The 15,505-nt window shown below is 49.7% G+C and overlaps 1 protein-coding gene across 1 annotated transcript in view; it reads left to right on the forward strand.

Annotated features, from left to right (window-relative positions):
* Positions 1-740: 740 nt before the first annotated feature.
* Positions 741-15,505, forward strand: part of PLXNC1 (plexin C1) — a 146,184-nt gene continuing 131,419 nt past the window's right edge. Inside the window, exon 1 of the mRNA XM_036866611.1 lies at positions 741-1,821. Coding sequence (XP_036722506.1) covers positions 763-1,821 — 1,059 coding nt within the window. The 5' untranslated portion in view covers positions 741-762. The remainder of the gene's footprint in view (positions 1,822-15,505) is intronic.

A 15,505-nucleotide genomic window follows, 5' to 3' on the forward strand; every position in this document is an offset into this window, starting at 1 on the left:
GAGCCTTGCGTATCCCCCCAGCTGCTCTCGTAAACAAAACCCGAACGTTGGAACAGCCCCGCGGCAGGACAGGCGCAGGAGCCAGCTCGGTGCACTGTTAGCGCGCCCCGGGAGCCCCGGGCGAGCCAAGGGGCGATGGTGGCGGCCGCGGCGGCAGCGGCGGGCGGCTCAGCTTTGTTATGAATAGATGAAAGAGGCCACCTACACAGTAACCCAAATTACGAGACCTCCCTCCTCCCTATCTCACCGAATCAAGAGGGGAGGGGAGATGGGCGTGGAGGGAGGGAGGGAGGGAGGGCGGCCAGGAGGCGGAGGGCGGAGGGCGGAGGGTGGAGGAGGAAGAGGATGAGGAAGGGGGCTAGTTGCATCCCACTTTCACAATGGGAAAGTGAAACGCACAAGCGCACCGAACCTCTCCAGCCCTCCCCGCTTTCCTCGCTCCCCTCCGCCCGTCCCCTCCCTTACCCTCCGCGCCTCCCCTCGAGCGCCGGCGCTGCACAGAGAGGAACTCTCCGGAGAAGGAGGGCGAGGAGGAAGCGGCACCGGAGCGCGCAGGGCTTGCCGCCGCCGCTGCACAGGCTGCCGGAACGAGCCCGCCGCGCGCCGCCCTCCCCGCTCTCCTTCCCGGGCGAGCCGCTAGGATGGGGCGGCCGCAGGAGCCCGAGCGCGCGCAGGAGCCGCCGCCGCCCGCGTCTCAGTCGCCGCGCGCCTGAGCCGCCGTCGCCGCCGCGCGCCCTGCCCGGGGGCGGCCCCCCCAACCCCATGGAGGTCTCCCGGAGGAAGGCACCGCCTCGCCCCCAGCGCCCCGCCGCGCCTCTGCCCCTGCTTGCCTATCTGCTGGCGCTCGCGGCGCCCGGCCGGGGCGCGGACGAGCCCGTGTGGCGGTCGGAGCAAGCCATCGGAGCCATCGCGGTGAGCCGGGAGGACGGCGTGTTCGTGGCGAGCGGCAGCTGCCTGGACCAGCTGGACTACAGCCTGGAGCACAGGCTCTCGCGCCTATACCGGGACCAAGCGGGCAACTGCACGGAGCCCGTCTCGCTGACGCCCCCCGCGCGGCCCCGGCCGGGGAGCAGCTTCAGCAAGCTGCTGCTGCCCTACCGCGAGGGGGCGGCCGGCCTCGGGGGGCTGCTGCTCACCGGCTGGACCTTCGACCGGGGCGCCTGCGAGGTGCGACCCCTGGGCAATCTGAGCCGCAGCTCCCTGCGCAACGGCACCGAGGTGGTGTCGTGTCACCCGCAGGGCTCGACGGCCGGCGTGGTGTACCTCGCGGGCGACACGAACAGCTGGTACCTGGCGGTGGCCGCCACCTACGTGCTGCCCGAGCCCGAGACGGCAAGCCGCTGCAACCCCGCGGCGTCCGACCGCGAAACGGCCATCGCGCTCAAGGACACGGAGGGGCGCAGCCTGGCCACGAAGGAGACGGGACGCCTCAAGCTGCGCGAGGGCGGGGGTAGCCTGCACTTCGTGGACGCCTTTCTCTGGAACGGCAGCGTCTACTTCCCCTACTACCCCTACAACTACACGAGCGGCGCCGCCACCGGCTGGCCCAGCATGGCGCGCATCGCGAAGAGCTCCGAGGTCCTGTTCCAGGGCCAGGCAGCCCTCGACTGCGGCCACGGCCACCCCGACGGCCGCCGCCTGCTGCTCTCCTCCAGCCTGGTGGAGGCCCTGGACGTTTGGGCGGGCGTGTTCAGCGCGGCCACCGGAGGGGACCAGGAGAGGCGCTCCCCCGCCACCACGGCACTCTGTCTCTTCAGGATGAGGGAGATACAGGCGCGCACCAAGACCTGCAGCTGGGACTTCGAGGCTGAGAACCACTGCGTAAGTCCTAACCCCGTGACGCTGCGGGGAGCGCTCCTGCTGCGGAGCCGCCGGCGAGGCAGAGCCGGAGGGAGAGGGTTGACCTTTACCAGGTCCCGGATTTACACAGCCCGGCGGCGGCCGCCCGACGGCCGTTCTCTTACGGTCTCCGAGACCTCGGGCTACTCTAAAGCACGGCCAGAGGTCCCCGAGGGAGTGTAAGAAGGGAGGTGGCGGGGGTAGGAGTTAGGCTCAAAACTCTGGTGGCTGCATCCCATTGCCATCCTTCTCTATCCAAACATGGGCGCTTGTTTGGGTCTGAGCCTCGCCGTGCCGCTCCCCCGCCCTTCCCTAATCTCTTCCCCAGGTGTGTGGTCTTAGCGGGCGTGTGGCTTTGACCCTTGTCCTCAACGGCGTTACCAAACACAGTGCCCTAGGCAGAGAAGCCCCAGCACCTAAAGGACTTGCCACACCCCAGTCTTTGTGCCCCCCATCTTCCCCCCACCAACCCCGTAACACGTGTGATGTGGTCTGAGGAGTTGGTAGCCTGCTCGACATGGGTCAGCGCTAGCCTGGAACAGAGGCTCAGGCTTGCGGGAACAGAACCCTCCGCGTGACCCCGTGCAAGGGGGCGGGGCTGTGGCTCTGCTGAGCGGGAGCTGTGGTCTCCAGCTGGGGGGAGAGGCTGAGCAGGCGGAGGTGGCTTTGTGGGTAAAAAGCCTCGCCCTAGAGGGGAGAGCAAGAGAAAGTGTTAGGGTACTTCAGGCAGTTTCTGGGCTCCAGATTGCCTGACTAGATCGCGCGTCTCAGAGGCACCACCCACCCAGGCAAACGGCAGAGGTTTCCCCTGGGTTCCCAGGGCAGCCACAGCTTGACTCTTGAGATTGGCATTTCTTTCACTGGAAAATAAAGCGGCGGTTCAAGAGGATTCAGTTGATGGGGATTATGGAGCCATTGTGCACTTCTCCGAGGCCGTCTTCCTTCCAAGGCTGCTGGCACGTCAAGTCCACATATGGCTCCTGAGAGGGGAGCCTGCTGAGCGCCTCCTTTATAACTGGACGGAAATCAGAGAGCAGAAATGAACGGCTACAGGTGTTGCCATTGTTTTGATATAAAATGTGTCAGAGAGGAAGGCGAGAAGTCTCCACTTGGAAAAACGTGTTGTGTTGGTACATTTGTGGTGTAAGCATAGAGGGGACGTTGGCTCTAAGGTATATTAATAAGTGTATGGAAAGACGCTCCCATCCCCACCCACGCAGAGCACATCTTAACCAAATATTAGCCCTATTATCCAGAAAGAAAAAACAGGTCTCTTGCAAGGCCCCTTAGAATGGTCATTTGCTTCTTCCTCCTTACCCACTACTTGTGTACTGGGGCACACACATAATGCCTTCATTTAGTTACTGCTATAATTATTTTAAAGCATAAATAACGCATAATGCTCCCTAAATGACTTCGTCTTGCTATACAAGTATAATTTAACATTTAATATCTGTCTTTGTGAGAGCCTTATTATGTAACAGTTCAAGTTTGGCAAAAATCATCACCTTCGACTTCTCCGTTGAAAGACTTGAAAGTACCCCTACATATTACTTGGTGTCGAGCTTTAGGCATACTTGGTCTTCGGGGTTAATGACAAGACAGCTCGGGGGCCCGCAGCAGGTGATAACAGTGGAAGTCCAAGCTTTGCCATCTGACAGCTGTGTAGATGTGTGGAGCCAAAACATTTCTCTTGACTGCCTTTCTCTACCCACTGGGGCCTGGAGGACTTAGTTCCCTTCCAAACCCAGCAGGCACCCTGAATGCACTCAGAATCCACATTTTGGCTTGATCAGGTGTTCCTACTTGCGCTGGGATGAGGGGAAGGGAAAGTCAGAGAGCTATTGATCCATCTTCATGGGGAGCTTCTGGGAGGTAGCTGCCCCTTGGAAATCAAGCAAGGGATAAACACTTGCTGCCAAAAATCTGGAACTGGAAAAATAAATAATTAAGATAGGTTCCTCCACAGCATGTCTTGCTGCTGTTTTATCGAGAGGTCCCAGTGTGCTCAGAGCTGCGGATTCTGAAAGACGGGGTCTCTACCCCCTGAGCTTGTCATCCAGGTTAAATAATATACTCCGGTTCAAACAATAGCTTGTCACGGCTGCACATTTAGGAGCTTGGAGTTTTGCATTTTTTCTTTAAGTAAATTCCTTGTTGCTCTTATGAATTAAAAAGCCTTAGTGGAATTGAATTTCAAGAGAGGTTGTGAATGAAAAAAAAAAAAAAGCGGTCGTTTTGATGAAAACGCTGACAATTTTCTAATCTATTAAATAGGCAGATAAGATTCTTCCACAAATATTTGTGCTCTGTGCTGGGTGCCACTGATTCTGCCATTGAAAGGACAATAGCAGGTGGCAGCCCCATTTAATGGGGTTATGGGATCAGTGTGCCCCTGGTTGTCACTCAGAACAATGATGTCATTGGGTTGCATTTGTTCTGCGTTTTATTTTCAGGTTTTCAATGTGTTTTGGAGAAGGCATGCTGAATTACAGGTGCCTAAGATAGATGAAACTTGAAACACTCTAGAGGGAGCCTCAGTAGATTCTAACAGTGATTCCTCCAGAGCAGACACAGTCATTTTAACAGTAATCCACAGGCAGCAAGGCACAAGGGGCTAGATTTGCTTGCCTTCTCCTGCTCCCCCTGGATGACGCGCTCTTATTTTCCATCTTCAGTCAACCATGGGTAGAAAAGTGACAGGAGTGACTGGGTTGTTTTCTTATTTCTTGGTTCTCTCCTTATCTCTTGTTGGCTGATTTGCTGGCCTTCAGCTTCTCCCACTAAAGATTAATTTACAGGTTGCTTGTGCAATGAGTGTGTCCTCAGCCGTTCACACATTGGGCCGTGACTTTTTCTGTCTTGCCTCCAACTTTGAGTCCCCTTTCACAACTATCGCAGGAGAGCTTCAGCCTGTGGACGTGCCCAGGCAGCCGAATTCTGTAGACACTCTCTAATAATCCTGATAAATATTTGTACGGCACTTCCTCCTATATTACTTCTTTTGAGGCCCTCGTCAAGTCTAAGGTCGATTCTCTGAGGAGCATTCTCATTTACCTGATGAGGAAGCTCAAGGTCACTTAAGCAACTTGCTCAGGATAGCAAAGTAAGCATCAGAGCCTCCAGCTTAAACCCAGGTCTCGCAATACCTACTTCTGTATTCTTTCCACCACTTTGGTGCTTCAGACTTTCCCTTCAGAGTCCCCTAATTAGAGGCAGTAACCAGCCTCCCCTAGGATATGGGGTTGAGGCTGGAGGGTGCCCCTTGAAGTGTGTTTTAAAACTTAAGGTGATTTTTTTTTTCATTCTATTCCATAACATATCTATGTGCTTGTGTTAACATAAAAAGTGAATGTTTCAAATTGTGTACAAGTTAATTTAACTTCCTCTTGTTTCTGAACTCCTGTTATCCTTGGCATATGGTAGAAAATTGTGTGTGCCTGAGTTTTGAAGTCTGATTGTTCCAGATTGTTTGGCTGCCATAGTTGGGTCCTGGGGTTGCTTGTGGTTTAAACATGGTGGCCACCCCCTCTATAGATGCTGAGCGTGGCATGTTTCCTACTGTGTTGGCCAACAGGACTGACTCTTCTAGTTCATTCTACCACTTGTGGAGAGACACACCCGCTTCCTCCACACTCACATAATTCCAAAGCCTGACATAATTTAACTGTCATGCAGACAACCACAAAACACTCGCATGCTCTCCAACAGACAGTAACCCAAGACACTTCTAGCTACTGCATGCAGAAGTGATGTCCCAGGGCCACTCGGCAGTGAACCTTATTGACCTCAAAATCCACAGTCTTCCTGCAATGTTTATTTCTTCTTCAGTTTCTGTTACGATCCTGTCTAGCCACTTTGCAGTCTACGGACTAGATGGTGAATTTTACCCCCATACACACATCTGATATGCAAGGGAGATTTAAAAAGCCCAACAACCACTTAGAAAGAGGGAAAAGCAATCACAGCTACTACTGCTGGATGACTGTTAATGTCCAGGCTTTGAGCTAAGCACTTCACATGCCTTATTTTTGGTTGATTCTCATAATCACCCTATGGGGCAAGGATTGTAGTTATCATTATGATTTTATGATGAGGAACTGAGGCCCGGAGAGCTTTGGTTGGTTTCCACAACTGGTAAACGGTAGAGGATTGAGGACCTGGACCTGTAACACACAGCCATGGACAGTCCAGCATCGCAGACATTGGGTTCTGGTGTCAATCTTGTCCTACACGGAGCAGGCTAGGCCCCTGTAACTACTCTGGGATCATCTGTTTGCTGGGCATAAGACGATAGAACAGAGAATCCCTGAGTGCGAACGGGGTTTCTGGGTCTGCGTATTTAAACACTTGAAATTCAGACTTTGGGAGGGTTGTAGTTCCTCAGTTGTCAATTTCTAGATAGTGCCGGCACGTTTTGTATTCAGGCTTATAAACGACCTCAGAGAGACTTACAGGACCTTAAAGGACGGCTCCCAGTTTTTGTTCTCAGGCAGAAGAACTAGCTCATAAACTAAATCCAGCAATCTCAGCCTGTGAAGTCTGGGTTACAGGTACTCTTGTCTTTATTAGCAGCCACAATTAAAATACAAGCTCCAGAAGGTCAGGAACCTTGTAACATTTTGTTCTCTGTTGAACCCAGAGTGCCTAGCATAGCACCTTAAGAAGTATTTGTTGAATTAATAAATGGGGGGTCATGTTGGGGATGCTTCCTGTTGTTGGCAGCCATACTTTCGTGAACCTGGCCACCTCAGACTCCCTTAACCATTGTCTTTTTCTTGATGTCTGATGTGTTGGGGCCTCTTTCTTCCCTAGTCCGAGCCTAACTGGCATCCTCCACTCCTCTGAAATCCCCAGTCGTTGGACTCACCAGGCTTCTGCTCTTGCCAATCTGGGAGTTAACTTGGACCATAGACACCCAGCGTGGTTGACACTACTTTGGTATCATTTAAATAACGTGCATGATCGTGCCTTTCAGTGGGCAAGAGGAGAGGGCTCTGTGCTGTAGGGCACAAAGCCCCTCAAGAACTTGTAGGGTTCTCAAGTGTAGTCTCTGGACCAGCAGCATTCAGCATCACCTGGGAACTTACTAGAAATGCAAACTCTTGGGCCCCAATCAGAAACTCAGAGTAGGGTGTGGGACTGGCAATCTGGGGTTTAACAAGCTCTCCAGGTGATTCTAATATACATTCAGCGTTTAGAACCACAGCTGTAAGGCATCGCAATTTCCCTTGTAGTCCAGCTGAGGCACCTGGGATAAGAATTTGTTCCACTGTTTTCACTGCAGTTTTACTTAGGGTCATCTAAAGTAACCAGCTCATTCCACTACCCTTATGTTCCTTATCCTCTTCTAATTGCCCAAAGGAAATACCTAGAAAAACTTCTGAAGTCTTATTGTTTTTGAGCTTTAGAGTCCGAGTCTCAAGAATCTATAGGTCAGAGTTAAATTAGCTCCTTCACCCTTTCGGACAGCAGTCTATTTGCATTTCATTCCAGGATGTGGGGTGCGGGGGAAGATGTCTAGAGCCTTCTACTCTGCTGTACAGCACACCAGAATTCTCTTCAAGGGTCTGGTCTTTACAACATCAATCCTGATACCAGTTTCTATCCTAATTAGGCACGGTTGGTTGCGTGAAGCAAAGATCCACGTAAGCAAGCTCAAGCAAGGGGGTGGGGGATTTAGTGGCTAGAAACACGTGGGATTACATGGAAATCTAGGGGGAGGAGCAGTACCGTGCAGTGGTTGTCTGCACGGACTCTGGAGCCAGATCGCCTGGGACCACAGCTGCCACTTCCCAGTTCTGTGACCTTGGGCAAATGATTTAACCTTTCTGTGCTTGTTTCTTTATCTAGAAGTAGGGATCCTCTTCGTTTCATAGGATTTTTGTCTGGATTAATGAGTTAATGTGTATGAACACTACCTGACCTATAGTAAATGCTATGTATGTATTTACTGTCATTACTATCGTGATTATTTAGGAGTACTAGGGTGGGGCTGTCTGATACAGAGTGGGAAGGGGGTTCCGGACTCACGGCAGTGGAAAGGGGCGTAACAGCAGGAAGTGTGACAGATGCTCATTCTAAGGTTTCGTTGTCAACATGACTTAGCGTGGCTGCTTCCCTCAGTCCTGCTACGAAATGACCCCCTCGGCTTCCTCAAACATCTGCCCCTCACCCCCTCCACCTGAACGTGCCTCCGCCTGACCTGATCCCCACTCTGCCTTTCAATAGCATTTCACCTTCTGCATCAGCTACCAACTGGCAACAGCTTTCTGTATTATTTAGTTCAAATTACCAGGAAAGAGAGAGAATGGGGTCCAACCCATCCTTTCACTCCAGATTATGAGCCCTCGTTCAGGGTAGGGATTCATTGCCCTTGGGGCAGGTACTGACCCCAGGTCCAGTCAGAAGAAGGAAGACCATCATGCAGTGGTCCCCGGTAGGTGTGTGGGCGGATTGCCTTGGAATGGAAAGGTGGAAGAGCCACACCGTGATTGCCATGTTGACTACAGCAGCATGGAATCATCTCTGCCTCCCTTCAGGCTTCTCCATGACCTACCTCTGCCTTCCTTGAATATGTGGTGGCACATAGCTGATGATCACTGAGGCCTGCTCAGAGAAACACCGAAGTCTGCTGGGGGACAATTTGTAGGCATCCTGGGTCTAACTTGTTTGTGGAAGCAGGGGCATGGTAGTGGTAAGATTCTTTTTTTTATCAATTGTGCTCATAGTTTTTCTTAGCATTTCCATCAAGATAGAAAATTAATACTAATTTATATACTATCACAAAACCAAATAGAATCGTGACTTAAGTTTTACTGTTTCTGTAGTTGATGGGTTTGACTGTCTAATCAATAGTTACACGTAGTGTCTCCTCAGAGGAGTTATGAGGGGGATTTGACCCCAGCAATCCCCACCCCACCTCTCTGGCCAATGTTCTTATTGCAGAAGTCGGCAAACTTTTTCTGTAAAGGTCAGATCGTCAATATCGTAGGCTTTGCAGGCCACATACAGTCTCTGTTGCAATTGCTCAACTCTGCCATTGAAGTGTGAAAGCAACCATAGACAACATATAAATGAACAAGCACGGGGATGTTCCAGTAAAACTTTATGGACACAGAAATCTGAATTTCATGTATAATTTTCACTTGTCATAAAATATTATTCTTTTGATTTTTTTCAACCATCTAAAAATGTAAAAACTATTAGCTTGGCAGGGGGTCATTCAGAAAAACAGGCAGCAGGCTAGATTTGGTCCACAGCTGGTAATTTACCGATGCCTGCTGTAACAGAAGGGGTGAGAGTAAAACAAACCTTCACATTGCCCTAAGGCATCGTGAGAGATTTAGCAAAAAGGTGGTGCGGAAGCCCCAAGGAGGAGTGTCACACTCAGCGTTGGAGGACCTGGGAAGCTTCAGGGAGGTGATGCTGGAGCTATGTCTTGAAGCCAAGTAGAAGAGGCAAGAAAGGGAGTTCCAGAGACAGGGCACAGCTTGTGCCCAAGCGGGAAGTTGAATAAGCTTGTGAACCGCAGGTAGCTCACCCTGGCTGGGGAGTGTCCAGAAATGAGCATGCAGGGCCAGATGGCAAAGGGCTTAATAAGACTGGCCAAGATGGCTGGATTTTATCCTGATCAGGTCAGTTGTTTTCAAACTTTCTAAACCTGGGCTTTAAATCTTAAACCCAGAGGCTCAGTATGAGAAAAAGGCTAATAAATCATCATTGACCTGCTGTTCTGGGTGAGGCCATTGCCAAGTGCCGGGGCTCAGGGTGAAGCAGGGGTGGGGAGGTTCCCAGAATCCTGCAACTCGCCCTCCCGCCACCCCCTGCCTGTCCCTGTGGCATCTCAAAGGAACTTCTGGGACTCTGCTGAGCAGGGTGTGAAAGCCATGGCCCATGGCTGATGAGGGCAACGGCAGGGCTCTAGGCAGACATGATCTGATTGTGTTCTAGAGAGATCACCCAGAAGAATGGATGAGGCAAGATGAGAGGCAAAACAGCTGATTAGAAGGACCAACAAATACTTCTTGAGTTCCTACTATGTGCCAAGCACTGTGAGGAAATATTTCTACCAGTGGTCAACAGAGTAGACTATAAATATGCAGCAAGTAAAGAGGTTATTTTTATATTAAAATGATAGCTAGCACTCCTAGAGCACTCACTTCGCACCAAGTACTGTCCTAAGTCAGCACTTTACCAGTATTAACTCGTTTAATCCTCACCACAACTTTATGAGTTGGGTAATGTCGTTACTTCCCTTTTACAGATGAGAACATTAAGGCCCAGGCTGAGATGGGGGCCCTGAGAGAAATAACAGGACGTAAGAGAGCCGTGTTAGTTGAGGTGTTGGGGAAAGTTCTCTTTAAGGAGGTTGAGTTGCCACCAGGAAGATGAGGAAGGATAGTTGTACACATCCCCAAGGGGAACTGGGGAGCAGTGCAGTGCCTCGAAAGGGGAAATGACTTGGTCATTCTGAAGAACCAAAGGCTAGCGTGGTTGAGTTAGGGAGGTGGAGCGGGGAGAGTGTCGGGGGAAGAGGGTGGGGAAGGAAGCGTCAGCGGATCCTGTAGTCCTGGTGGGCAGCGGGAAGGAGCTTATATTTTTTTCTGAAAGCTTAGAAGAGCCTTTGAAGGGAAGGGACACCACTGGATTTGAATTCCTAAATAAATGGCTGCCCTTTGGGGCATGAATGAGAGATTGGCCCCAGCAGAGGCAGGAGGCTCTCAAAGTAGTCCAGGTGAGAAATAATGTTGCCTTGGTCTAGAGCGGTGGCCGCAACGAACGTGGAGAGAAAAAAGATGGATTGCGTGGGCTGCAGTAATCCAAGTGAGCGTGTTGGAGACCTGAACTGAGGTGGTGGCAGTGCAGGTGGAGAGGAGGGATTAAATGAAATAGCTTTTTAAGATGTAGAGTTGAGAGGTGTTGGTGACCAATTAGTTTAATTTTCATCGAGTTTTAGATATCTTTGGGACCCCCAGAAAGGGCCATTAAGCCAGCGGTTGGCCAGGAAGTGAGGAATTGGGGATCCACTCTGTCAGCCTCTATGGAGTGCCAGCTGTGTGCCAGGCTCTGTGTTGGGCTCAACACGGTGCCACTGGGGCTGTAAGTGCCTTGAGGGGAGTGGCCAGGGGTGTCTCATCAGTGTTTCCCAGGCATCCAGAATGCCGTCTACTGCATGGTGGGCCCTCAATAAGTATTTGTTGAACTGGAAGGAAGGTGCTCTCCATCTAGTGGAGAAGATGTGGTTACAGCTCGGCGAGAGAAGAGCTTCCAAGAGGAGCCCAAGCCCCTGGAGCTGTGTTTATAGGAGGAATAAAAGCCAGGTAGCCTAGAGAGAAGGGAGTTTCCCTGTGACTCCCTCACCAATGAGGCCGGATTCCTGGTCTTTCCCTCCTGCCCCTCCAGCCTGGCCTTGGAAGAGTCCACTTGAGAAGCATATTCTCTAACACATCAACTGTTCCTAATTATTCTGCACTGACGTTCTTCTGAGGTTCCTTTGCCATCAGCGAGCAATCTTAGAAATTGGATTCCACGTGCTGGTCCTTGCTTCTCTGAGGCATCAGGCGGGCTGGGTGGCCCAGAGCAGCTGGTAGTCGTAGGTGTCACCCAGTCTCAGTCTCCTGGGCTTAGCAACATCTCTGTGCCCCTCCCTCCCGTGGAGCCCTTGTGCTGTGGACCTCTGGGGAAGCCTGTAGATCCCTCCTCAGAGCAGTGGTTTCAAACACATAAAATAAAAAGAGTTGCAAAATGAACCAATTATATTGATCTACAGATATATCAAAATGTTTTTTCCAATTTGAAATAAAGTAATATATCTCAGCACATTAAATAGCAAGACCTAGCAGCGGTAACTACCATCATTTCAAAGTAGCGATAAGCACAAATGATATTTTGAGATACCTGCAACAACTATAAAATGATATGAAGATATCTGATTTCTTTTGATGACAAAGTCACAGGTTCAGTTAATATGACTGTGGTCTGCATTCATAATTAAACGAAATGCTGAATTTCAGTCAGAGTTCGCTAAAATAGGATTTTTTTTCTCATCCGGTTTCATGGATTCCCGGAATTCTTTGCAGGAACTGTGGATGTCAGTGCGGTCCCCACTCCAAGCACTCATTCCGTTACTGTGTGTATCAGAAAACCAAAGACAAGATGCTGCATTTTGTTTCAAAACTCATTTGATTGGCTTAGTTTGACAATAGGGGGTTCAGTCCCACCTGGATTTTTACAGTTGGCCAACTGCTTCATAAATGGACTGGATAGAGCAGGTGGGTGGGTGGAGAAGCCTCAGAAAGGTTAAGTGACTGCTTAGAGACAGCTCATAAGTAATAGAGCTTGAACTTGAACCCACATTTTTTTTTTTACCCTAAATCTCTTGTTCTTTCTACTCTTCCATGCTACCACTATGTTATTCAATATTTCTATTTTAAAGAGTTAGCCAAATGCAACAGTTCATAAGTTATGCTGTTCTAATCATGGGAGAAGAACAGTGCTATTATTCTTCACTTTGGTTAGAGGATACGAAAATAACTAAAGTATTTTGTTTACTTAGAGCCTCATTTTAAGTACACTGAGTCTGTAGACTGTCTATAGATGGAGATGGCAAAAGACCTAGGAATTGTCTTTTGCAAGCTGTCAGTGAACTATGGATGTGAAATTTAGAGAAGGCCAAGCTACATGGCAGCAGATGTGGGATAGTTTAGTATTGTTCCCAAAGTCAGAACCAAGGCCCAGTGCTTGCAAGGGACAAATTTTGCCTCAGTAGAACTTTGTAATGATTAGACCTACTTAGCGATGTACCAGGGTTGCCTGGTGAGATATTGACTGAAAGCATTCAAATATTGATCCATGTATTCATTCATTCATTCAATAAATGTTTATTGACAACTAACAACATGCCAGATGCTGAGGTATATGCTGCATTCAGAGTGTAGAGTAAGATAAACTATTGTAGAGCTTAGAGTCTACTGGGAGACAGACATTAAATAAAAAAATTTAAAGCAATGTAATTATAATTATTTTCAAGGAAACAAATGGAATGTTATGATTCAGAATAACTACTGGCATAGGGATAGGATGATCTATAATCATGTGTCCATGAGGAGGTGACATTGAACTTGAAACCTGAAAGATTTTTGTAAAAAAACAGCCTACAAGGTGTGAAGAGAGGGGAGGTAGCAGAAATAGCATATGCAAAGGCCCTGAGGCAGAAAAATGGGAACATGTTAAAGAGTCTGAAAGAAAGACACTGTGGGAACTGAAGCAGAGTGAAGGAGAAGAGTGACAAGGGATAAGTTTGAAGGAGTAGGCAGGGACCAGATCAGCTAGGACCTGGGGAAGCATTTGGGTTTAATTCTAAGTGTGATAGAAAGCCGTTGAAGAATTTTAGTCAAAGAAGTAACGTGGCCTACTTTATACGTTAAAGAATCACTCTGGCTACTGGATGGAGAATAGATTGTAGGTTGAAAGAGAGAAACCAGGAGGCTCTTGCTGTAGATCAGGAGTGAGATGATGGGGGCTTGGACTGGGTGGAAACCATGGAGATGGAGAAGATAGATGTAAGATTGCTGGGAAATTCAGCTGAGATTTTTCAGGTATTGGGTGTGGGGAGTGATGGAAAGAGAGGAGCTGAGGGTGGATGTTGGTACCATTCACCATGATGGGGAAGATAGGGAGGGAGAGAGTTGGAGGGAAGAAATGTCTAGATAATCATTTTCCAGCAACTCTGAAATCTTGGGAGCGATTCCACAGTTTCTCAAAGAAGATGATGCCATTTATTTAGAGGGTATTTAGCAGTGGGAGAGAGGGAGCTTTTGCAGAAGTCAAAATGATGGTGGGGGGGGGGCACTACTGGTATTTTTGGGCAGGTGTCAGGGATGCTAAAAGTCCTGCATCATGGAGGACAGCCCGCATAGTGAAGAAATATCCCATCTAGAATGCCAGTAGCTTCCTCATGGAAAAACATGGTTGAACTGTGTCTCTTCCAACTCTGAGAATCTAGGAAAATGCATTTTTTTTTACACTATCAGCCATTCATATATTTTTGTGAATTGTTCGAGTCAGGTTGTCTTTTTTTTTTTTTTTAATTTTTATTTATTTATTTATTTATGGCTGTGTTGGGTCTTCGTTTCTGTGCGAGGGCTTTCTCTAGTTGTGGCAAGCGGGGGCCACTCTTCATCGCGGTGCGCAGGCCTCTCACTATCGCGGCCTCTCTTGTTGCGGAGCACAGGCTCCAGACGCGCAGGCTCAGTAGTTGTGGCTCACGGGCCCAGCTGCTCCGCGGCATGTGGGATCCTCCCACACCAGGGCTCGAACCCACGTCCCCTGCATTGGCAGGCAGATTCTCAACCACTGCGCCACCAGGGAAGCCCCAGGTTGTCTTTTTGTAGGTAATTGACTGAAAGTAGCCACATGGAAGGGATGGAGATTTAGATGGGGGATGGAGTGTGAAGCAGGAAAAAGGCAGGATAAATCTTGGAGAGTGGGACTTTGGCAGTAGGAAGGCCTGGGAGGCTGGAGGACACTGGGGCCTTGGAGGGAGGGAAGCAGGTGGAAGACCCCGTGGGAGGATGTGAAATACAAACCTCACCACTTTGCATGTTTCCCGTGGCTCTGTTGCACGCCCCCCATGCTTGCCTGGTATAGAGGCTGCCCAGGTATGTCCCTAAGCTTCCCTTCTTTATTCCTCCTGCACACTTTGAACTTTTCCTTTGGATCATTTGAGTCCCCAAGGTTAATTCTTCCTTCAGATGATCAGAGAGGTGCCGTAAAGTTAGAACCCGATCAATGCGGTATACTCTAGAAGAATAAAGAAAAGCGACAGGCGCCTTAACGGCCAATAAAATCACTATCTAACTTGGGTGAATAGTTGTTCTTTCCATTCTCTAGCTTGATAAAGATAGTTTTCCAATTATTTCCACACACATGCTTTCATTTGGGCCTCACAACAATGCTAATAGACAGGGCGTGTGTATTATTGGGTCCATTTTACAGATTCGGTTATTGATGTTCAGGGACTTGCCCAAATCAGGCAGCCTGTCAGGGACGGAGCAGGGCCAGATCTTGGGCATAGGACTCCTGCTGAGGTTTCCTAGCTGCCAGTAGGCCCCTGGGTAAGTAATGATGAAGAAACTGCTCCCCATAAGTGTATGCCAAAGAGGAGCAGACTACAAAATTACCTGCCTGAGAGGCTTTCTATCAATGTGTAAGAAGTTCCAGTTGGTATTTGCCCTGGCCCCATAAGGAAAAACCAAAATAAGGGAGTCTTTTCATCACCTTGGGGATCAAAGACTTGGCTTTTGCCGTCTCCCCAACGCTTGAGGGGCCACTTTTGTGCACATTTCCTCCAGCTGTTCCCATAATAGCTGCAGCTTGGCTGTGAGCGCTCCATGTGATCCTCGCTGAGTCAGGCCCTCTTCCACGTGGTAGGGGCAGGGCCACGTGGTACTCAAGTCCCGAGTGTGCCGTTCACACCCTAGAATACATGGCTGGTGCCCCCTGGAATCGGGGGGTGTTTATGGTCAATGAAAGATCGTATGAAGGAGCTACGAGGAGGTCAAGCCGTTTCCCTCGTGATGTGCCGATGTGCCCAGTATTCCCTGAATACTCTCTCTCTCTCTCTTACACACACACACACACACACACGCACGCATGCACGCAC

The sequence above is a fragment of the Balaenoptera musculus genome, chromosome 10 (assembly GCF_009873245.2).
Source record: "Balaenoptera musculus isolate JJ_BM4_2016_0621 chromosome 10, mBalMus1.pri.v3, whole genome shotgun sequence".
NCBI lineage: Eukaryota > Metazoa > Chordata > Mammalia > Artiodactyla > Balaenopteridae > Balaenoptera > Balaenoptera musculus.